Source organism: Coenobita brevimanus, chromosome 87 (assembly GCF_032717465.1).
Source record: "Coenobita brevimanus isolate Jiangsu-jjx chromosome 87, ASM3271746v2, whole genome shotgun sequence".
NCBI classification, from domain to species: domain Eukaryota; kingdom Metazoa; phylum Arthropoda; class Malacostraca; order Decapoda; family Coenobitidae; genus Coenobita; species Coenobita brevimanus.
Window position 1 is genome coordinate 7,196,457 of NC_137040.1, and position 23,872 is coordinate 7,220,328.

At 44.8% G+C, this 23,872-nt stretch overlaps 1 protein-coding gene across 1 annotated transcript in view; it reads left to right on the forward strand.

The window, feature by feature from the left end:
* The window catches only part of LOC145410971 (irregular chiasm C-roughest protein), a 237,583-nt gene that overhangs the window by 142,994 nt on the left and 70,717 nt on the right, over window positions 1–23,872 (forward strand). The window contains exons 5-11 of the mRNA XM_080281026.1: window positions 238–418; window positions 5,429–5,572; window positions 6,113–6,316; window positions 6,541–6,656; window positions 8,007–8,151; window positions 12,305–12,423; window positions 12,724–12,889. Of these exons, the coding sequence (XP_080137152.1) occupies window positions 238–418; window positions 5,429–5,572; window positions 6,113–6,316; window positions 6,541–6,656; window positions 8,007–8,151; window positions 12,305–12,423; window positions 12,724–12,889 (1,075 nt within the window). The remainder of the gene's footprint in view (window positions 1–237; window positions 419–5,428; window positions 5,573–6,112; window positions 6,317–6,540; window positions 6,657–8,006; window positions 8,152–12,304; window positions 12,424–12,723; window positions 12,890–23,872) is intronic.

Sequence of the window (23,872 nt, forward strand, 5' to 3'; positions counted from 1 at the left end):
CATGTTACAACTGGAACTGAGAGCTTGGACTTCAAGATCTTTTTTTCAATTAAAACATGAATACACACACACACACACACACACACACACACACACACACACACACACACACACACACACACACACACACACACACACTAAATCCCCAATCTTCCCCACTGCCACGGTTTTCCTCTTCCTCCTTTTTCCATCTTTTACCACAGTCAGTCTGACCCCCTCTCCCCTTCCTCCCCACAGCCTCAGGGTATGTTCGTGGGCAAGTACGAGTGGGCTGGAGACAGGAGTGGCGGGGACTGCTCTCTGCGGATATTTGACGCCCAGGAAGTGGACGATGGGGACTGGGAATGTCAGATCACCGCCTCCTCCTTCACCGCCCACGACGCCCTCACCTCCAGGATAGCCAGGCTCATCGTCAGGGGTGAGTTACTTGGGTACAGAGGTCTTTTTCTTTGTGGCTCTGGATATTTCTTAACGCCTCTTTCGTAGCGATTGATTCTGCTTATTAGACTTCAGTATCCTCGTATGTGTTACTGATGCTAACTATGTAGATCTTAAAACGATATGAATGATGAATCGTTAAGGTGTAATATGAAGATAAATTACTAAGGAAGAGTGTTACAAAGCCTATGTAGCCTGGAATATGCGCCCTATGGACGTATTATAAGTACCATAGGAGGCTTCCTAGCAACTTTTCCTTAGCTATTTACTTAGCATATTACATCTTTGCATCTCTTCAGCGCTGTTTGTGTCATTTTAATATTTCGCAGTTTGCGTCGGTAACATGCGATAGGGTCTTACGTGTAATGTGCAAAATAATTCGCAAAGGAAGAGGTGTTACAAAATTTCCTAAGCCACTTGTAACACGGCCTGTAGATGCACAGACAACGGTCCCAGCGCAGAGGTCCGAACTTTAGTCTGTCTTACTGTATTCAGAGAAGTAACACAAAGAATACAAAAACACAAAGTCTCTCCCTAACCCGGCAAACTATCCGGCTGAGAGTTCCACAGGAAAATAATGGCAAAACTTGTACCGTGAAAATACCTGAAGGAGGTTTGACGGAAATGGAAGAAAGAACCAGTAAATTGAAGTGCGCTGCTGTGCTTATCCGATAGTAAAGAGAACTTATTTAAATGAACGTTTTCACATACATACATATACATACATGATTGTATAGAAATTTACATTTACAGTCATACATTTTGCTTTCTTTTATTTCAGCATAAACTGTTATTATGGAGATTGTATAAGCTTGTTACTTTCCTCTGATCCACTCTGAATATGGACAGACTCTTTAGTAATTTTGATCTCGGTTATTATTGACAGAGAGGTGATCTGATCTGCTTTGGTATGTATTAATATTAGAACTATGAACAGTATTTGTAGCGATATTGCTCCATTTCTCTACCGTAAAAGACTTTGTGCTAGCCTTGTTAAATCGATAGCGTCTTTGTGTGAAAAACTGGAGAGAGAGAAGAGAGAGAGAGAAAGAGAGAGAGAGAGAGAGAGAGAGAGAGAGAGAGAGAGTTGATGTGAGTAGGATGGCGATGTGGAAACACACACACACACACACACACACACGAGAGAGAGAGAGAGAGAGAGAGAGAGAGAGAGAGAGAGAGAGAGAGAGAGAGAGAGAGAGAGAGAAGGGGGGCGTGGGGAAGGAGAGCTGATATCAGTAGGATGGTGATGTGGAGGAACAGACAGACAGACAGACAGAGAGGTTAAGCCCATCGTGTTTACCTACAGCATATGAACGTACATATTCATGAGGACAGTTGATTTATTCACATAGGAAGCTCGGTTCTTATTCAAGTATGCAGGAGCGCTGTTCGCTGTGTATTATGTGTGTGTGAATCTGTGTAAACCAGTGTGTGTGTGTGTGTGTGTGTGTGTGTGTGTGTGTGTGTGTGTGTGTGTGTGTGTGTGTGTGTGTTTGCAAATATTCCTGACCCGGTTGCAATACACAGTTGTCGTTATACTCCCTCTTACATACACAGACTGAATCTCATCTACATGGAGGTAACTACAAGCGACATGTACAGTATAATGTAATGGGCTGTCAAGCGGGTTTAAGTACTTCAGTAGGAGGAGTGTATAAGGGTTCACATCTAAGAACTGTGTGAGGTTTACTACTCACATAATACCGGACGAGAAAGACTGGTCACCTTCGCCGTAAATGTCGAGACGGAGTAGCCTCGTCCTGGGCCCCTACGCTTCTGACTGGAAAACAAGGATCAGTGATAGATAAATCGATAAGTAGTAGTAAACCCCTTCACTACGAGGGCAGTCACTAGAAGTGGATAAGACATTTAGCTGGAGACTTTATTCTGAGCCTTACCAGTCCTCTGACGTGCACCAGTTTATTATTATTATTATTATTATTATTAAGCTGCAGTCTGACGGAATTCGTTTAGCTTTTATGACTTTTTGTTAGCATAGAAAACTTCGTAGCAAGTTTTTCGTAGCTATTTATTGTGCTTAGTAAATCTTCATATTCTCTTTTATATTATTTGTATTTTTTTAAAGTATAGACAGGTTTACCTCTTTAACATACGAGAGGATTAAAAGGTGTACTGTGTAAAATAAGTCGCCGAGGAAGGGGTGTTACGAAGCCTCCTATGTAGAGGTTAGCACTCTGTAGGGTACATGTAATCCCTTGAGTCTGAAAAATCCCTCCTGAGCGCCCCCCCCCAAAAAAAAAAAATAAAAAAAATAGATGTAGCATGAATAATATAAACGACCTCATTGTGTAAGGTTTATGTCTCCGAGCGCGCGCGCGCACACACACACACACACACACACACACACACACACACACACAACGAGAGGCACGTACACACGCACACACACGCAGACAGGCTTCATCAGCGCCTGGCCTAGGGTCGTAAGAGAAGCAGAATTTTTTATAAGAAAGTTTTAATTAACATTTTGGGTGTCGGAAACGCTGATCCCATGCCTTCGGGGCAGGGAGAGAGAGAGAGAGAGAGGAGGGAAGGGGGAGGGAGAGAACTGGGGAGGGAAGAGCAGGTGAATAAAGAGACAGGAGAGAAGAGGAGAGACTGGGAGAGTGAAAGGTATAGAGAGAGAGAGAGAGAGAGAGAGAGAAGTGGGGAGGGAGGAGGAGGTGAATAAAGAGAAGAGATAGGAGAGGAGAGACTGGGAAAGAGAGAGAGAGAGAGAGAGTACACACAGGAACTACACATGACAGGAGGCTTGTTGGCCCATATGGAGGTTATCTGATGGAAAAAATGCTATTTCTACCTAGATCTGACCAGCATGTAAGAGAAGAGGATAGAAAGGAGGAAGAGAGAGAGAGGGGGGGGGTGGAGCAGGAGATCAAGGAAGTTATTATTATGCAAAAATTGGACCGAGGGATTGCTTGAAGAGAGAGAGAGAGAGAGAGAGAGAGAGAGAGAGAGAGATGGAGTGCGGAATGGTAAATTGAGGGAAAGGAGGTATTAATTAAATATATTAGAAAGAAATGAAAATTGAGGTAGAGAAGAAGGAAAAATGGAGCTAGGTTATGAATGGAGAAGTGATGACATGGGGAAAGGAAAACAAACTCCAACCCCTTCAGTCCGATGATATCTTTGTTTCATTATTCTTTCTACTTCTATTCGGTTTTTTGCAGCTTGGGTGATTTTTTTTTTTTTTTTTTTCGAACAGGAAGATTTAGATTTAGGGTTCATTAGCTTCATTACTAGTAGAGGGTCTTTGAAGGTTGAACGAAATAGACTGGTGACAGGAAAACAGAATTCAAAAGATATCACTGTATAGAAGGGATTAAAATTGTACACCAAAAAAATAAAGCAAGGAATACTCAAGAATTTTCGAGTACCATCATACCATACCACTTGCACCATCACCAGTCAGTCATCACATCGCCAACGTCACACAAGTAACACCATAACAACACCAACGCTATCAACAACTACTTAAACCATTCGCAGTCCATTCATACCCCCCCCCCATTCCCACCCCTATTCCCAAAGCCATTCCTTAGCACCCACACTTTCATATTTTACTTCTCTTCAGTGCGGCTTTCACCCACACCTACGTGACTCTTCTCCTGCATATTATACTGTACCTTTACTTTACCCCCTCACCCGTTTCCCCCACTTCACGAACTCACTCATTTTTTCTACCTCTATGGTTCCTTTTCTTCCACCCCATTAATTCCTTGTCTTTTCCTTCTTTCAAGTTCGTCTTCCTTCTGTCCAGTTTCTCTTCGTCCGTCTCCAGTTCCTCTTCTTCCATCTACTTCATCCGCCCTTCCTTCCTCTGACAGTTCTCCTTTAACCCTACCCAACCCCACTAATATCTACCTTCTGCGTCCCATCCAATTAACTATCCTACTCCCCATACTAACCCCTCTCCATATCCAAACAGATCTCCCCCCTTCAGCCCCCACGCTGCTGATCCCCCCACCCTGTTTCTAACCCCCTCCATACATAGTCCATGCTCCCCTTTCTCACCCCCCACATAACTAATACCACTCCCGACCCCCTCACTAGTCCCAGTCCATATCAAACTTTATCTCTCCCCTCTCACCCATTCTTGATTATGGGGCGAGTGTTCTAGCCTGATGAAGCTCCCTGTGCCCCATCATCTCAGTTGATAGCCAAGCGTGGTCAGATTGGAGGGTGAATTCGACAACGGGGAAGCGATGGCCGAGTCGGTAGAGGGGTGATCAACTGTCCCAAAGGATGCTACTTCGAATCACGGCTGGGGCATGGAACAAAAGGATTTTGATTTCGTTAATGTAGATTTACTGATCTACTGAACACCCACCGACATGTAAAAACACTCTCCCTATTACCAGTATACCAGTCCTGTATGACAGCCATAGCATGTTTTATGGACGGTGGGTGTTAGCGCCGAAATGGTGACATGGGGAGGTGTATGGAACGTAGGAAGACTGCTGGCCCTCAGGGAACGAACTGTTGAGCCTATGCCCAGAATCACGCAAATCAAGGGGGAAAAAAATTGCCAAGGAGACTCATTCCTACCAGATACCTAAATCTCATTGAATTTCGGACAACCACGACTTGTTATTCAAGGTACGGTAGTGTCCCATTTCTCTCAGGGAAAAACAGATCCACTACAGTATATCTTCTTCAGCCCATCCAGTTAAACCTTCTTACTAGGGGCTGGAGGGGGTCATTTTCATGTAGTGGCACCGATAGAACCTGGTGGTTCCACAGCCTGGTTATGCAGAAGTACCTCAACTACCTTCCTACCTTCTGAAAGGAGGATGGTGAACTGCAGAAGGGCAACTTAAGTCTGCAGTCCGCGGGGTTGACGTCCAGAAGATCCTGGGATTGAAACAACTTCTTTAACCTTATTAATCCCCCTCCATACCTAGCCTAACCTCTCTTCTCTCACTCCTACTCAGTTAATTCCACCTGTCTTTGTCCGTCTCCGCAGTGGCCCCTAGACCGCCCGTGCTGGAGGTGGAGTCGCAGCAGGTTGGGGCTGGCCAGAACTTCACGGTGAGGGAAGACACCCCCGGCAGGATTAAGTGTATCTCTCGCTTCGGCAACCCACCCGCTGAGATCAGGTGGTTTATTGGTGAGTATATTTTTATTCGTAAACTTCCCTGGCTTGAATGTAATCGCAGTTTGTAATACCTTTTATACTGTTGCTAAATTTCCTTCAGTAGAAATAATATATATATCTTGGTATCTAGAAATAATATTTGTCTCTTTAATATTGGTCCATTTCTTTATTCATTTGATGTCATAGGTCGTTGATATTTTAGCTCCAGAATGTTCTTATTTATATAGATAGATAGATAGATAAAATGCCAAGAATTTTATTTTTTCCCAGGATATGATATCTGGAACTTGTAAGGTGTTCCTCAGATCTTCTAACTCCTTAGCCTAAGTGGTATCTAGTACACTAAACTGAATAAATTGGCTTGTGTTAGCCAGAACAAAGTGGCAGAAATTCTTTGGCTGATGACTTTTCATTGGCTAATTTTAACATTTTTATTACCCTTAAATTTGCGATATGAATTTTTCTGGTAGCCATACATACCTTTGTGTTACCGTTGCTCCCCATAATTATAACTCCCACATGTCCGTGAATTACTCCTTCTACCCTCCTCAGGTGACGAAGAAATTCCAGCCTCCTCTTACGACCAGACCAACTCGACTGAGATCGAGAACCCCAAGACATGGGTGGCGTACAGCGTGTTGAGTCACAGCTTCACCAAGGCCCAGCACGGTGCCCCCCTCCGCTGTTTGGCCTACCACCAGGCATACCGCACCGCCTCCGCCAGCAAGGCCGTACAGGCTGTACTTGATGTGCAGTGTGAGTATCTGAGACGTTGCGTCACGAGAATGGGGCAGTGTGATGGTTAGCTTGGGGGAGTTTGTTGAGAGAAGGTTGGTGAGAGAGTTGGGGTGGGAGGTGGGGGAAGGGGTTGTGTGGCATTAGGATGTAGCAGCCACTCGTGCCTAAAGCTGACACAACCACTCAAACGGCGAACCCAGTCGTGCCTTAGTCTGTTTACATAATAGCCCTTCACTTCACAGACGCCCCGACAGTGACCCTGGAAGGTGCCCCAAGTGAGGACCTAGAGGAGGGTGTGGATAACCTGGTGCTTCGCTGTCTTGTTGATGCCAACCCTTCTGCCAACGTCGTGTGGAAGGTGGGTGTGACCAGGGGCATAAACATCAAATGCCAGATATCATTATATGTCATCTGTTTTGACTTACTTATTACCTCCGCCAGGGAGGTTATGCTTTTGCCGGCGTTGGTTTGTTTGTTTGTTTGTTTGTTTGTCTGTCTGTCAGTCTGTCTGTCTGTCTGTCTGTCTGTCTGTTAGCAACTTTGATGAAATTTTGTGGATGGGTGGGCCATGGGTCAAGGAAGAAGATATTAAATTTGAGGGCGGACCAAGATCCAGATCAGGATTATCCTGCACAATATCACCAAAAGCTCTCAATGAATTCCAATGAAATTTTGTGGCCATGGACCAAGAAAGAATTGGTTAAATGTGGGGGCGGATCCGGATCCTTTTTAATGGCAGTGGCATTAGTGGGGGTATGCGCTCCATAAGTGCTCTCTAGTTTATTCATTTATTTTTATTTGTTTTTTATTGCTCTTAACTAGTTCACTCTAATGACATTTTATATTCTGCCATTACTACCTCCAGGTTTTATTTTCATTTGGAGATACTTCGAAGTGGAGGAGTTTGATATAGGCCCTCATTTCTCCAGGTCTGCCCTTAAATGAATAAAATCACATGATAATAGTAAGAATGAAATATCAAAATACGTCATTAGGCTGAAAGGAGTTAAAAGTCCACATAAAATCACTGCAAGATTGCGTGTTAAAGTACCATTGATACTTATAAAGCTGATTTACCAGTTACTCCCAAATTACAGCGTCAGTTTTATAGAATTTATGTAGTCATAATATTTTGGAATACCTCTCTGACTTTTAACGAGAGATTAATTTATATGAACAAACATTAACACGGCATATCTTTTTGTGGTAAATGAAAGCTACTACGCATCGTAATGTGTAAGCTGTTCACAAACCTACGTATGTGTGTGTGTGTGTGTGTGTGTGTGTGTGTGTGTGTGTGTGTGTGTGTGTGTGTGTGTGTGTGTGTTTAAAATCTTCCTGCTATGGACGCCTTAAGTTATTTCATTCAAGCTACCACGGGACGATTTGTTCAGCTCGAGAATTTAAGTTGTCATAGGATTGAAAACTGTCTCAATTCGCCTTTGGGTTGCTAAAAATGCCGTCAGAGGATATAACCTGGACAAAATATGGAATTGCTCCCATGGCAGCGAAGAGGTTAATGTTTCTCTTCCTTCGCATTTGAAGTTTATTTATGTTTTGTTTTATTTATATTTTCCTGAAGAGTTTGTTTGATTTAATTTGCATGTTATCTTCTAAGTAATTGAAAGTTAGGTATGTTTCACTTAATATGTATCTTTTCCAACTTCACCTGAGTTATGTTTTTTTTCTCGTAATTCTTTTCGAACAGTTGAAGGGGAGCCACGACGTGTTCAGCTTCCAGCCCGAGTTGACGTTCAGCCCAGTGGAGCGTAAGATCTCTGGCACGTACTCCTGTGAGGCCAGGAACCCCGTGGGAGGATCAGAACCCATCTCTGTCCCTATTGATGTCAAGTGTAAGTTCGCACTCTCTTCGTATGCACTTAGCCTAAAATTGCCCTTTCGGGTATAAGTCTCTGCTGTATTCACTTGCATTTAGCCTAAAATCACCTTGGCAAATGTAAGTCTGTTCTCTGTTCACGCTCATCCTAAATGTTTCTTGTGAAGTATAAGTCTCTGCTCTATTCACTTGCACATAGCCTAAAATCCCCACCTCTCCATCGTGAACACTGAGTCTTAGCAATATATTAACACTAGACTAGGATGTCGCACTCGAAGCAGTACTGTGAAAAGGGTGCAGAGCCGTAGCATATTTTTCTGCCATCGATCTGCGTGAAATAACCTGCAAAAAGACGAAAATCAGCACCAAGTTAAGGAGAAAAGTAAAGCCGGGATAGTTATGCTCACTGCAATTACTATGAGAGGCTTCGTAGCACTTCTTCCTTAGCCATTTATCTTGCATATTTTTGTCTTAATATCTTCCTGCATGTTATTTATATGTTCTCAGTATCGGCACGGTTCGCAGCAGTAACATGAAAGAGGATATTAAGGAATATCAGTCAAAATATATCGCTGACGAAATGGCTTTACAAAATCTCCAGTCTGCCGGAATACAATCCATAACTATTACAGATGGAAGTAGTATACTCGTTTCACTTTAGTGTGGCCTAAAATTGCCGTCTCTTCAGCTTGAATTCTGAGTTGTAACAAGAGATTAACAAGAATAAGGTGCTAGTCACGAAGGAATGCTGCAGAAAGTTTGGAGAGGTGTAGCATTTTCTTACTATGCCACCGAATTGCACGAAATTAGCTGCAAACGGACGAAAATCAGGACCAAGCAAAGATGAAAAAAGTATAGTACGCTTGTACGTATGTATAGTGTGGTACTGGCGGCAATAGGAGTAACAGTAACAATATTCTGACCATCAAGTCTGCAAAGGTCCTATTCACTATTAGCAAGCAACACAGTATCATCTGGTGCTGGAGAGGGATGCCGTCATGTGGTAACACTGATATATCTGGGCGAATCAACTGCGTGGTTATACAGACATCCCTCAGCTACTTCCCTATCCCCTCAAAAGTAGAATGATGGACTGGAGAGGGAGACTTTGCTTTCATTCCACCGGGTTCACATTTTCGCATGAACCTTGAGTTACACCCATCACTACTACCCCTACAGCATCATCTTCAAAATTTGTCAGGTGTTACAAAATCCACTCATAACCAGCTACACCCATTTTTCCACAACTCGAGATTTAGCCTTTCTCTCAGTACCCTGTCCATATAATTAGTAGAACAGGCTTAATGACATATCACGTTCTTGTCGCACCTCAGCACTGATATTGAACCTTTCACTGACTGTACATCCATGTACTCCTACATATGATGCATTAAATTCACAGAAAGCTCTTCAGTATTCAGCAGTTTTCCATCCACACCATTCATACGTAAAGCCTTTGATAGTCCTTCCATTTATGGATCTGGAAAAAGTGTGTAACAAAGGGAATAGGGCGGGGTGATGGAAGGCGTTACGTGGATGGGAAGCTGTTGAATGCCATAAGGTTTTTATGTAAGAGTTCAGTATTAGTGTTGGAGTGAGAGAATGGTGTGTGATCTTCCCATGATTGTTCAGTATATCCTACATTACATATCTGGATGATGTTCAGTGAGAGTTTATTGGAGTTGCACAAACGAAAGTGAAGCTGATTGTCGTTAGGAGTATTTCAGATTTGATGTATGGTGATTATTCTGTACTACCTCCTAATTGGGAGCAGGATCTTTACAAAGTGGTTCAAAGTTTAGTCAGTATAGGTAAAAGTCATAGTCGATGTAGGTAATCTGCATAGCCTGAACTATAAATAAGAGTCAAAGGAGAGAGTAAGTGTCCCGGTCAAAGGAAAGAGATCTGAATCTGTGGGAGAGTGTGTGTAATTTACTGCAGCGATAGAAAAGAGATGTAAATGTGTAAAGGAAGGAAGTAGAGTAACGATGGAATGAAAATTGGCCTGTACTGTGATGTCCTTGGTACAAAACGGAAGACTAAGTTCGAACACTGCTAGAGGATGGCACGATGGATTGTTAAGCTATTGTGGCATGAGTTTGGAAGGTCAGGAGTGAGAGCGGATGAAATGGGACTTTCAAGGAATATGTGTGTAGGTTGCGCAGATTGGATGGGAGATTCGTGGTAGATATGGAGTAAGGAAGTGTGTTGATAAAAGGGTAGAAGGGTGTTTTCATAGATGGTATGGTCATATAGAGAAGATGAAAAGGAGCACCACTATATTGAACTGGAGTTGAAGGTGGAAGAAGATGTGATTGTCCAAGAGGAAACCAGATATAGGTGGTGAGCAACTGTGTCAGAAGGGGAGGTAATGGAAGTTGAGGAAGTAAAAGAAACTGGCAAGTGGCAAAAATGGTTGGATGGAATTATTTACTTACATGCACATGCCAAAGCTTACACCCCTTTTTTGGTAGTTGCCGAAATGATTCTCCCATAGTCGTATGCGAAGCCCCTCTTAATTGGAGAAAAATATATGCTCATGGTTTTTGCATGTAAGGTGAAGTCAAGATTTCAAAGAGTAGGATGATGTATGAATGATTTTGTGACTCACTTTGGAGACGCTGCTTCATAATTCCATTTTTATGTTTTGTTTTTGGATCATGCCTCATCCCATCTCATAGTTGGGATGGTGATGATGATGATGTACTGTAATTAGCATCTGCAGCGTTCATCAATACTACCATTTGTAATTACATAAAGTTAATAACCCAGTGTATTCGTTATATTGTAAGAGAAACCATTTACATGTCCTCAGTTTTTGTGTTTGAGTAACAGCTAACCCCAAGAACAAATATGCGGTCTGACAGCCGAGCAGCTGAATAACACAGAGAACAACAGAATACTCTCACCCCACTTCTCTTTTGAAAGGGGAATGTTGAAAATAAATATAAATTTTAAAAAGCCACGCCCCACCGTCCCCTCACTCTTTCCGACCCCTCACCGCCCCTTATTCTCCCCCCCCCCCAGTCCAGTCTCTCCTTCCCGTTTCCCTCGTCTCTTCCTCTCCTGTCAGTTCCCTTGTCTTGCCTTCCCTTCATTTCCTCAGCCATCTCTTCCTATCCCTTCCCTTTTGTTTATTGTCCTTTCCTTCCTTCCCTTCCCATCCCATCCCATCCAGTTGAGCTTGACAAGTCCCATACAGCCCTTCTTCCTTCTTTCACCATAACCAACTCCTCCTCTCCCCCGCCACTCCTCTGGTTCTGCGCTGCCTTCCACTCTTATTCATTCCATTCCCTCATAGTCCTCTCTTTCCCCAATTCACACCCATCCATCTCCCCCCGCTCCCCAGCCCTTCCCTCCCCTCATATGTTGTCCAGTTATTCCCTTCCGTCCCTGAACCTCACCCCCCCTTCTCTTTTTATACCATCTTTATTTGTGAACAGTCCCTTCCTCATTTTCACTGTCCCCAGCCTCTAACTGCTCTTCCCCCTCCCTTTACCCCACTCAAGCCAGCCTCTCTCTGCTCCATTTTACTTCTCTCAGCCTGCCCCCTCCCCCCATTTTTTTTTTTTTTTCGCTGCCAAAATCTTATAGTGTAATGAACCATCCCAGCCCCCTTTCCCATTCCTCTTCACCCAACCCGCCCTCCCCATCGCTGTCCATCCATTTCCCCTCCCTGTTCCCTCTCCCCAACATTGCTCAGCTCGTCAGTCTCCACCTATCTCCAGTCCCGCTTCCCTTCCCCCAACGCTGCTCAGGCCGTCAGTCAATCTCCCCTCTCTATCCATGTCTGCCTTGCCAATCACAGCTCGCCCCTTCCCCTGTTTTCCTTGACTGCTTTTCTCTCACCTCACCCCCCATTGCCTCGCCTCTTTTCCTTTTTCCCTCCCTGTTCCATTTACTTTTTTTCCTTCCCGTCGTCTTTCCTTATCCCCCCGTTCTTCTTATTCCCCCTCCAAGCTTCTCTCTCCGTTTCCCCCCTTCTTCCATCATTGACCCTCTCTTTCATTTTTCTACCTCATGTCTTCCACGACGCCCCCACTCACCCTCTTCCCCTCACCTCCTACCCTCCTTTTCCTCTCCTCATTCCACCACCCCCATCTCAACCCCATCTTTCCTCCCTTCCCTCACATACCCCCGATCTCTAATCTGTCTCTCTCCCCCCACAGACCCGCCTAAGGTAGTGACGGTGACGCCCGCATCGACAGTGACGGCCGCCCTGCACAACCACACCCTCCTGCAGTGCCACGCCGAAGGAAACCCGCCACCTCAGTACACATGGGTCCAGGTCAGCCCACGTCCATGTTGGCGGTATTGGCGTTTCGTTGTCATTCATTTATATGGCAGAAAATCACATATCCACAATCCTTTACCTCTATTTCTTGTTTTCATTTCCTCCCTCTCCCCCTCTGCCATTCCCTTTTGATTCTCTCTCTCTCTCTCTCTCTCTCTCTCTCTGTCTCTCTCTCTCGCGCGCGCGCGCCAAAGAAAGACAAAGGATAGCAAACAACAGACCTACTGGTATTTACGGAGCTGTGTGTTTACGGGGCTATTTATCATATTATCTAACCCGTGTCCACCCCACCAGACTGTGACGGACACTGATGAGCGTTTAGTACGTGGGCAGAACGCATCCCTTCTACTGGAGCACATTGGCTACGAACACCAGGGCATCTACCACTGCATCGCCTCCTCCATCATCAAGGGACAGCCCAGGGAGTCTGCCAGTCAACCCGTCACTGTCGAGGTCGAAGGTTAGTGTTTACATTTTTTCCAGCAAAAACATAAAGGACGCTTCTCAGAGGTCAAGCGGTCCTCCAATGCATCATGTCCTTTCACTTGTCACCATCTTTGCGCTAGTGCCACCGTCCGAAATGAATACATGCTAGAACTGTCTCATTCTGTATTAATGTAGTGGTTTTAGCGGAGGTGTTTTTATGAATTGTTGGTTGGTCTTGTGGAAGTCTAGTGTAACAAAATGCAAATAATCAGTCTGTTCTCTGCTGCACCCTGGCAATGATCTGGCGTCCTTTCACATAGCATACTACGTCTTTAACCACTTGATTAGACTGGAAATAGAAGTACTGTAATGGTTGTGAGTTTGAGTAGGGGTGGGCTTGAAGGTTCTTGTGAGCTTGCTTGTGATTGGCCGACTGGTTAGTACATGGTTGGAATATAGTGGCATAGTTGGGATATGACAGAAAAAGCGTGGCTAGCTTGGACATCAGAATTGCGTTGCTGGCTAAAACAGACTCAAATTGGGTGACTGAATAGGACATTGCTAATATTGGGTGGCTGGATAGGACTTTACTAATATTAAGTGGTTGGATAGGACATTACAAAAATTGGGTGGCTGGATAGGACATTACAAAAATTGGGTGGCTGGATAGGATATTACTAAAATTGGGTGCCTGGTAAGGACGTTACTAAAATGGGGTGGCTGGATTGGACATTACTAAAATTGGGTGGCTGGATAGGACATTACTAAAATTGGATGGCTGGATAGGACATTACTAAAATTGGGTGGCTGGATAAGACATTACTAAAACTGGATGGCTGGATAGGACTTTACTGAAGCTGGGTGATTGGATTGGATATTGTTAAAATTCAGTGATTGGATTGGATATTGCTAAAATTGGGTGATTGGATCGGACATTACTATGATGGTGGGCAAGACAGGACATTGCTTAACTTGGGTAACTGGATAGGGTGTATTTCCACGTTACTCGCTACTTCCTCCAGCCCACCAGTCAACCCAACCACAACTGTGTAAAATATATATATAACAATCCTAGTATTTACATTTGTAGTTAACTGCTCTGAAAAATTGAATTATGAGCAGAAAAGCATATTCTGATGTGTTAAGATACATGAGGGAAGGTACAGAAAATGTGATTGTGATGTTTTTGTTTCATGCATATACATGGAATCGGTAAGAAATTAATGTATGAAGCTCATTAAAGTGCAAAGTAATTCTGAATTCGTCGGGCCACTTCGAGAGCGATATGAGAAATTAAATTGTATACCATTCAAACGTGAACTTACATGAGTGAAAAACTGAGGATGAATTACTGACCAAGCAATTATTAACCCCATCATTTATTGTCGTGATTATATTCTTGCAACTGCCACATTTTATTTAGTTTTAGGGGAGACCTGGTGCTAAAGAGGGACGCCTTCATGCGGTGACACGGGTATAACCAGACGGCTCCACTTCCTGGTTATACAGATGTCCCTTAACTCCCTCCCTTTATCCCAACAGGAGATAAGTGAACTGCAAGAAAGTGGCAGATTCAGCTTGCAAGTCCAACAAGTTCACGTTCACATAAGCCTTGGATAACAACAACGACAATAATAATAAGGAGGGCAACCTTTTGTAGTGAAGCGTTTAAACATTTCAGTCCGATGACATATTATTGATTCATTCATGTTCTCAGCAGACGATTCTTTTATTTTAATTTTACCTTATTTATTTATTTATTTATTTATTCATTCATTCATTCATTTATTCATCCATTCATCCACCCATCCATTCATTTAGTTTTCAGCATAGGGGAGACATTTGACAGTGAAGGAATATGTGAATGTGTACAGTATATGTACCCCCCACTTTGGAAAAATCTCTCCTTAGCTGAATGAAATCTTTTTTTACTAGCAACATTAAAATAAACGTCACCGAATTGAAGGGGTGAGAGGCAGTCACCAGCTCTTCAGCCCGAGGACGTACCGTTTTATTTTATTCTTGCTGTACCAGACGATTTTCTTCAGCTTAAGAGAACGCCCCGGTAGTGAAGGAGTTAATGAAGGCTAGATCGAACCCCTCCAGTTCGAAAAAGTCTATCCCGAGCTGAATAAAATCGTCTGATGGTAGCAAGAATTAAGTAAAAACAAGATGTCATAGTAGTAGTAGCAGTAGTAGTGGTCTATCTATCTATCTATCTATAGCCCGACGCCCTAATCCCGCAAAGGGTGGCCGCAGACAAAACGCCTCCAAGTCGCTCTGTCACCCACCATTTGACTACCCCTCCCCAACTCACCCCCCCCCCCTCATATACCTCTCAACTCCATCCCTCCACCTCATCCTCGGTCTACGTCTCCCTCTCCCTCCCTCCACCTCACCTACATACACCCTCTTAGTCAGTCTTTCATTCTCCATTCTCTTCACATGTCCAAACCACCTCACTGTATTTCTCCTAATCTTCTCAACCACATCCACATCAACCCCACAGCGTTCCTTCACTTCTTCATTCGTCAACCTGTCCCTCCACGTCATTCCACATGCTCCTCTCAAGTAACTCATTTCCACTGCTCTCACTCTTGACTTGTTCCCCTCTTGCAAGGTCCATGCCTCGCTTCCATACGTCAGGGTAAGGATCACAATACTATCATGCAGTGACTTCTTAACTTCCATACTCACCTCCCTATTTCTCATCACTGCTTTCAGTGTACCAACAACCTTCCTTCCCTGCTGTACCCTTTCACGCACTTCAGCCCCTAAAGTTCCATCCTTACTCATCACACTACCCAAGTACTTGAATGCACTCACTTTCTCCATATCCTCAGCATCCAACCTCACTGCACACTCTGTGACTTCATTCCTCTCAAACACCATAGTAGTAGTAGTAGTAGTAGTAGTAATTGTTGTTGTTGTTCTCGTTCTTGTGGTCCCAGGCACATCTGGACGTGAACTCGGTGGACTGCAGGCTGAAGTTGACATTTTCGTTCAGTCCACCATTCTCCTTTTGGGGGATGGGGAGGGGTTTGAGGAACGCTTGTATAACCGTAATGAAAGAGTTAAAAGAAAACCAAAAGTGCCATGTGCTGAAAAGATCATTGTCCCCATGGATTTTTGGCGACTGTTTTAGAAGTGTTAGTGAATAATCCAACGTTTGCATCACTAGACGGGAAACGTTTACCGAAAAGTTTAACGTTATTTCATGACAATTTACCTCTGGCTTGATCGGGACAGTCCTGATATTCTGTTCCAGGTAACGCCAGACGATTTTATTCAGCTGTGAGTTGGTTGCAGGAGCCTGGGAGCGTTAATACAGTCTCACGTAACCCATTATCGTTGCGTTAATTCTCCTAGTACGGTATAATTTGCCTAATACCAGACGATTTTATTCAGCTTAGAGTGAGTCCTGGAGTGTGGATGTTATGATATATCGACTCACTTTACCGATAATGGACGTGCTGCTGTTTATGCATTTCAGGTCGTATGTTTTATGTGCTGTACTGTACGTTGTTGGCTAAGTAGTTACTCCCTCACTATAAGGAATTATGGGGCGCTCTGGACCCTGCCTCACCTCTTCCTCTGTCGGGAAAAGGGGTCTGGATGATGAAGATGATGATGATGATGATGATGATGGTAGGAGGTGATGATTGATGTGATGAGTGATGAACTTGTGAGTACTAGCTGTAAATAGTGGAGATGATAATAGTTGTGAAAAGAGAGAATGGTTTGTGAGAGGTAATAGTTACTGGGAAGGGAGTTTGTGGTTTGAGGTAAAGGAAAGGTAGTGGAGAATCATATTTAATGAGGTCGGGTGGTTTATAATGCAAACCTGAAAATTAATATGGGGTTGGAAATGAAAAATAGGCGTGTGTGTGTGTGTGTGTGTGTGTGTGTGTGTGTGTGTGTGTGTCAAAAGTGAATCCATTCTTATATTTACTGTTTCACCATTTCCAGTCTCCGTTGTTTACCGTGGATGTTCTGACACATATTCTTGATATTGTTCATACTGTTGTCTTAATTTCATTTCCCTTATTGTGTCATCATTTATTCATTCCCTTACTTGAAATTCTTCCTTCACTTACTTAGGTGATGGGGCTGGAGAGGGGAAAAGGAGGAAAGATATAGGAGGGAGAAAGTTCAAGGGCAAGAGGAGGAGGGAGGAAAGTTGGAGGGGGTAAGGAAGAGGGATGTGGCCATGCATGTATGAATGTATTTATGTATATGTGTATTGTAGCGGCCGACTTCCATACGTCTGATATGCGCATGAAGGGAAGGGAGAAGTAGAAAGAGGGTAGGGAAAGAGAAGGGAAGTGGGAATGCAGTAAAGAAATTATTATGTGGTAGGTAAATAAAGAGGCATGTGGAGGAGTGGGGGAAGAGGAAGAATAAAAGTACTTGAAAATTTATGGAGAAAGAGATAAGAAGTAGAAAATCAGAGGAAGAGGAAAGGAAACACAGACAGAGGAGAGAGGAGAAGAAAAGAATTGTGAAAAGGGTGAACAGAAGTGAAGGAAAGAAGAAAGGATAAAAGGGCGGAGGTGAGGAAGGACAGAAGGAAGGAAGGATAAAAGGGCGGAGGTGAGGAAGGACAGAAGGAAGGAAGGATAAAAGGGCGGAGGTGAGGAAGGACAGAAGGAAGGAAGGATAAAAGGGCGGAGGTGAGGAAGGACAGAAGAAAGGAAGGATAAAAGGGCGGAGGTGAGGAAGGACAGAAGGAAGGAAGGATAAAAGGGCGGAGGTGAGGAAGGACAGAAGGAAGGAAGGGAGGGAGGGACGGGAAGAGAGGGAAGTGAGGGGGGGAGAGGAGGGGAGGGGAGATGAGATAAGAGGAGAGGTTGGATGTATTTATTGGAGGGAAGGCAGGCGTGGGGAGGGGAGAGAGAGAGAGAGAGAGAGAGAAGGGGGGGGGGACTGGGGAGAGAAATATGAGGGGAGAAATATTTTGGTGTGTGGGGGAGATGTATGGAGGAAAGAAAGTGAGGGGAAAGAGAGATATGCGAGGAGGGGAGAGGCAGAGAGGGGAATAACTAAAGGAAAAACGATGAAATATGGAGAAGGGGATGGAAGAGGCGAAATAGAGGAAGGGTGGAGAGAGAGAGAGAGAGAGAGAGAGAAGCAGAGCAGAAACGTGCAACAAACATATACAAGAATTAAGAATGAAAGAGGGAAGCAGAAGAAATAATAGAGGAGAATTAGAAGGTGATGAGGGAGAGGTTAGGGGAGAGGGGGGTGTTGAAGAGGGGGGGGGAATGGGAGGATCTGAGGGGGAGGGGGAAGTGGGAGAGCGTGGGGAAAATGGGGGAAGTAGGAGAGCATGAGAGAGGGGGGTATATAAGGGATAGGGAGCAAGCAGTAGATTGAGAGAGAGGAGAGGGAAGGGAGAGTGTGAGCGGAGAGGGGGAAGTGGAAGAGTAAGGGTAGAGAGAGGGGGGAAAGTGGAGAGTGTGGGTGAAGAGGGGGGAAGTTGAAGAGTACGGGTGGAGAGAGGAGGGAAGTGGAAGAGTACGGGTAGAGAAAGGTGAAGTGGAAGACGGGTAGAAGTGGGGAGAAGTGGAAGAGTGTGGGTGGAATGAGGGGAAGTGGAAGACTGTGGGTAGAGAGAGGGGGAAAGTGGAGAGTGTGGGTGAAAGAGGGGGAAGTGGAAGAGTGTGGGTGAAAGAGGGGGAAGTGGAGGAGTGTGGGTGGAGGGAGGGGAAGTGGAAGAGTATAGGTGGAAGAGGGGGAAGTGGAAGAGTGTAGGGAAAGAGAGAGGAAGTGGAAGAGTGTGAAGGATGAGAAGTGAAAAAGTGTAGGTGGAGAGAGGGGAGGTGGAAGAGTGTGGGTGAAGAGAGGGTAAGTGGAAGAGGGGGAAGTGGAAGAGTGTGGGGGAAGAGGGGATGTGGGTGGATAGGGTGGAGGGGCTAGGATGTGACCCGGGCCATAACTTTACTTGTATTCTATAGAGAGTCGCACACCAGCAAATGTCTCTTCCTCCATTCTCGTCCTTTTCCTCCTCCTCCCCATTCCTCCCTCCCTCGGTCACCTTTCCCTCGGTCGTCTTTTCTTGTCTTCCTTTCTCATCTCCCTGCCTTGCCCACCCTTCTTCTCCCCCTTCTTCCCTTTCCCCTCTCTCCCCTCTTCCTCCCTGTTCTTCATTCCTCATCCTTGTCACTTCTTTCTTCTCTTTCGTAACCCCCTTTCCCCATCAATCCTTCCTTTCCCTTCCTTTTCTTCCCTTCCTCTCATCTCCCCTCTTCGTCACAATTCTTCACTCCCCATTCTCTTCTCTCCTTTCTTTCCTTCCGTAACCCTCCTCTCACTTTAGCCCTCCCCTTTCCTTCCTTTTATTTCTTCCCTTCCTCGTATCTTTCTCTCTCTTCTTCCCTTCCCTTCCCTTCTCTGTTCTCGCTTTCTCTTCCTCTCCGTTTTGCTATTTCACTTTGCTTTCCATTCTTCATACATTATCATTGTTTGGTCCATCTCGCTGTTCCTTCCTCCTCCACGTTACTCTTCTTACCTCCACTCTTCACGCTTCTTCCTTCTCACCAGTTACTTCTCTTCTTCCCATTGCCTCCTTCCCCATGCCATATTCTTCCCTTCACCTCATGTAGTGCTTATCTCCGTTCCTTTTTTTTTCTTCTTTTTCTGCATTCTTATTTCATGGTAGTCTTGTTTTCCCTCTTTCTCATCTTTCATTACACCTGCAGTTTCACAAATCCCTCTTCTGCGTTTATCCTCTTCCTCATATTACGCGCAGTTTTCCTCTCGCTCCTCCTCTTACTCCTCGCTCTCATGCTCCCTTCCTCCATCATCTCTTATTGTCCTGTTTTCTTTACCCCAATTCTGTCACCCCTCCCTCCTCCTTACTCACCCACTTTTCCACATTTTACTCTTCTCTCTTTCTTCTCCGTTTTCGCACTCGCCACCCTTTTCCTCTCACTCCTCTCCTTTTTCTCCCCTTCTCTCGCTTCCCCCTTTCCTCGCCGATCCCCACCCTTCCTCTTCCCTCCCCCTCCATCTCTTCCCTCCCCCTCCATCTCTTCCCTCCCCCTTCCCTCTCCTTTTTCTTCCCCTTCCTTCACCACCTTTCTGCCCCATCAGTTTTCTTCCCTTGCTTCATTCCGTCCCCATTCATGCAGATTGATGTATAAAGTGTGTGGAGGGGAGGAGTATCTTATGTCTTGTTTATTCTCTCTCTCTCTCTCTCTCTCTCTCTCTCTCTCTCTCTCTCTCTCTCTCTCTCTGTCTCGTGTGTGTGTGTTTATAACGCATTCGTTTACTAACACTGCACATCAAAATATCTTCCTTTTTTTTCTTACCATCATCCTTAGTCTTCCTTTTCATATCATCATTAACTTCTCTTATCATCATCATCATCATCATCATCATCATCATCATTATAATCATCATCATCATCATCATCATCATTATAATCATCATCATCATCATCATCATCATCATCATTATAATCATCATCATCATCATCATCATTCTAGTTTTATTCGCTCTTTTGCTTCTCGTCCTTCTCCTCGACCAACCCACCTATTGTTCCCTCGTATTTATAGCCCCCCTTTCCTCCTCCTCCTTCTCCTCCTCCTCCTCCCTCCTCCTCCTCCTCCTCCTCCTCCTCCCTCCTGCTCTCCTCCTGCTCCTCCTCCTCCCTCCTCCTCCTCCTCCTCCTCCTCCTCCTCCAGGCTTTCCTTCTTTCCTTCCTTTCCGTGTTCATTCATTCATTCATCCCTTCTCTCTCTCTCTCTCTCTCTCTCTCTCTCTCTCTCTCTCTCTCTCTCTCTCTCTCTCTCTCTCTCTCACCTTGGTAAGATTAGACAACAAAAGGTAGTCCCGACATTTAAGATGAGAGTGACTAGCCTCACTCATCCCTGAGTGGCATTACATGAGCAATCAACCCCAACCATCCCTTGGACATAAACCTTCACCGGCTCAATCCGATTGGAGCTCAATAATTACCAGGCGCCAAAATTTGGTTATATGGGTACCACCCAGCGTAGTAAATGGTTTCCTGGTGCACAGGAAACCATTTGGCTTGTCACTCAGTGTAGAGTCACCCACAGGCTGAGGGAAGTGGAAAGAATGAAGGAAAGAAAGACAGAAGAGGGAGTGTAAAGTCACCCGTAGGCAGAAGGACAAGGAAAGAATGAAGGAAGGAAAGACAGAAGAGAATGGAAGAAAATAAGGACGGAGAGGAAAGGGCAGACACCCGAGAGCACCATTACATCGAGTGAGTGGATGGTGAGCGCCCCCACCTCTCTCTCTCTCTCTCTCTCTCTCTTCCCTGCTTCCTCCTCGTATCTCTTCCTAACAGTTCTCTTCTCTACGTCCCTTTCCTTATTTTTCCTCTTTATTCCTCCTCTCCTGCTCTCCACTTTTTCTCCCTCCTCGTCTCACGTTTTAGCTACTTTTCCTTTCCTGTTTTCCTCCTTTGCACTTCGTCTGTCTCTTTCCTTTACTCTCACCAGTTTTCCTTCTTGTGTGTGTGTGTGTGTGTGTGTGTGTGTGTGTGTGTGTGTGTGTGTGTGTGTGTGTGTGTGTGTGTGTGTTTACTTATCTTTCCTCAGTTCATCATGTTTCTAGTTTGGGTCATCTTTCTTCCTTCGATTTATCTCTTGGTATTTTTCTTATTTTTCACGTTCTGACTATCTCTCCTTCCTTACCTTACCCATATTGCCTCCTTCCTCCTTCAAGGTCTCTCTTTTTTCACCTTCCTTCCTTCCTCTCTGTCCCTGCCTTTTTTCTTTCGTCTCCTTAGCTCATTCCATCCGCACTTTCCCTTTTTTTTCTTTTTTTTTCTTTCCCCCCCTCCTTCTTCCTCATCCTTGTTCCTTCTTTTACTTCGCCTCCCTCACTCCTTCCTCCACCTCATCCATCCTCCTTTACGCTCCCTCACCCATCCCTCCTCCCTCCTTCACCTCCCTCCACCTCATCCATCTTCCTTTACCCTCCCTCACCCTTCGCTCCTTCCTCCCTCATCTCCCTCCTACATCCTCACCTTCCCTCACTATTCGCTCCTTCCTCCCCCATCACTCCTTCCTGCCTCACCGCCGTCCCTCAGTCTCACTCCCTCCTTCCCTTCCTGCCGCCCCTCTCTAACCTTCCCTCTCTCATTTCCTCTAACAACTTCCTTCTCACGTCATCCTACCCACTCCATTATCTTTCCTCCTCTTCTCACCCCCATACACTCTCTCGCTCTTTCCGTTGTTATTTTCAATCTTTTCTTGCACTGACTTTTGACTCTTCCTTTCTCCCCCTTCTTGCCCTCTCATATTCTTCAGTTCCCCTAGTTATATTTCTCCTCTTCCCTTTTTTTTCTAATTCTTTCTCAGTCTCCTTTTCGTTATTCCATCCATTTTCCGTTCTTCTCCTTTTTTGCTTTTTTCCCATTTATCTTTGCTTCACCTTTATTTATTTCGTTTCTTTTTTCCGTCCCATTTCTATATATACGTTTTTCTTATCTGCGTCTCTCTTCCTACATCATGCACCTCATCTTTTGCTCTTTTTTGGGGGAGAGTCCATTTTCCCTCATCATTTTCTCTTTGTCCTTCTCTATCCATTTTTCTTTTTCTCCTTCCTCCTCCTCTTTCACCTTTTCCCTCTTCATGATGTCCTTCTTCCAGCATCGCCTCCCCCACCCCCTTCATTTTTTTTCCTTTCCCTTGATCCTGTTTCCCTCCTCCTCCGGTATTGCCTCTATTTCGCCTCTGTGATTTCCCCACTTCTTCACTTCTTTCACCCCTTCTGACTCCCTTCTTTTCCCCTTGTTTCTCATTTTCCTCTTTCATAGCCAAGGTTTACTCTCGTTTCCCCTTTCACCTCTTTCCATCTTTCTCATTCCTTTTCGTCACCCTCTCCTCTCTCCTGTTTCCTTCTTTCTTCTTTTTGCCCCATCCATTACCCTCTTTGCTCTCATTTCCAATTCCGCCACCAATTTTCCTTTTCCACCTCCCTTCTTCTCCCCCTTCAGCTATCATCTTCCCCTTTTCACCTTCCTCCTTTCCCTTTCCAACTCCCCTTTCTCACCATTGCTACTTTCTTTTCTCCCCCTCTGCCTCCCCTCCTCCCCATTTTCCTCCTCCATCATATGCCTTTCTAACACCCATTCTTCCCCTCCTTCCCACTTTTCTCCCCCTTCATATCCCTTTCAATCACCCATTCCTCCCCTTTCCCCTCCCAGATCTCCCTCTTCCATCCCTCCGTCACCACAAAAAATGCTTCAGCCAGCGGTCTAAAGTGAGAGTTGACAGGCGATGCTACCTTAAAGTGAGTCGGTATGGGTGCATGAGGGAGGGGGGCGTGGGTGCGTATGGGGTGGGTGGAATATTAATGTGAGTGCAGAGTGTGGGTGTAGGAAACATTATTATGCCGTGGGTGTCTTGGTGTCGGTGTGTTTGTTTATGAGTGTGTGTGTGTGTGTGTGTGTGTGTGTGTTTAGATGATAAGCATATGATGGAAAGGGTGTGTGTGTTGTGCTGCCTTGCGTGTGTGTGTGTGTGTGTGTGTGTGTGTGTGTGTGTGTGTTTGTGTGTGTGTGACATGGGAGTGAGGGTGTGTGTGTGCCTAAAACATGTAGTTGTGAGGGGAAGCAAGATATACGCGTGTGCAATATACGTGAAAATGATATAAATTTGTGACCATAAACGTCAAATATATACAAATATTACTGTTTACGCCCCAGATGCATAAATGTGACAATAACAGTATGCGAATGACATAAGTATACACCACGCAGAATTAATGACGCATGGGTGTATATATGTATGGCCCCACCAGTTATAGAGGCTGGTGGTTTTATATGACTCCTGAATATATATAGGAGTGTGAATATATGTGTGAAATCTGTCGACGCTCCCCCTTCAACGTATGGGCCATATTTTTGGAGCCAGTTAAAGGGCAGCAAGGAATACCGTATAGTGTCACCTCCACTTCCCTCCGATGACCTGTTTTGTTATTGTTACCACCCAACGATTTTATTCAGCTTTGGAGAGACTTTTTCAGACTGGAGGAGTTA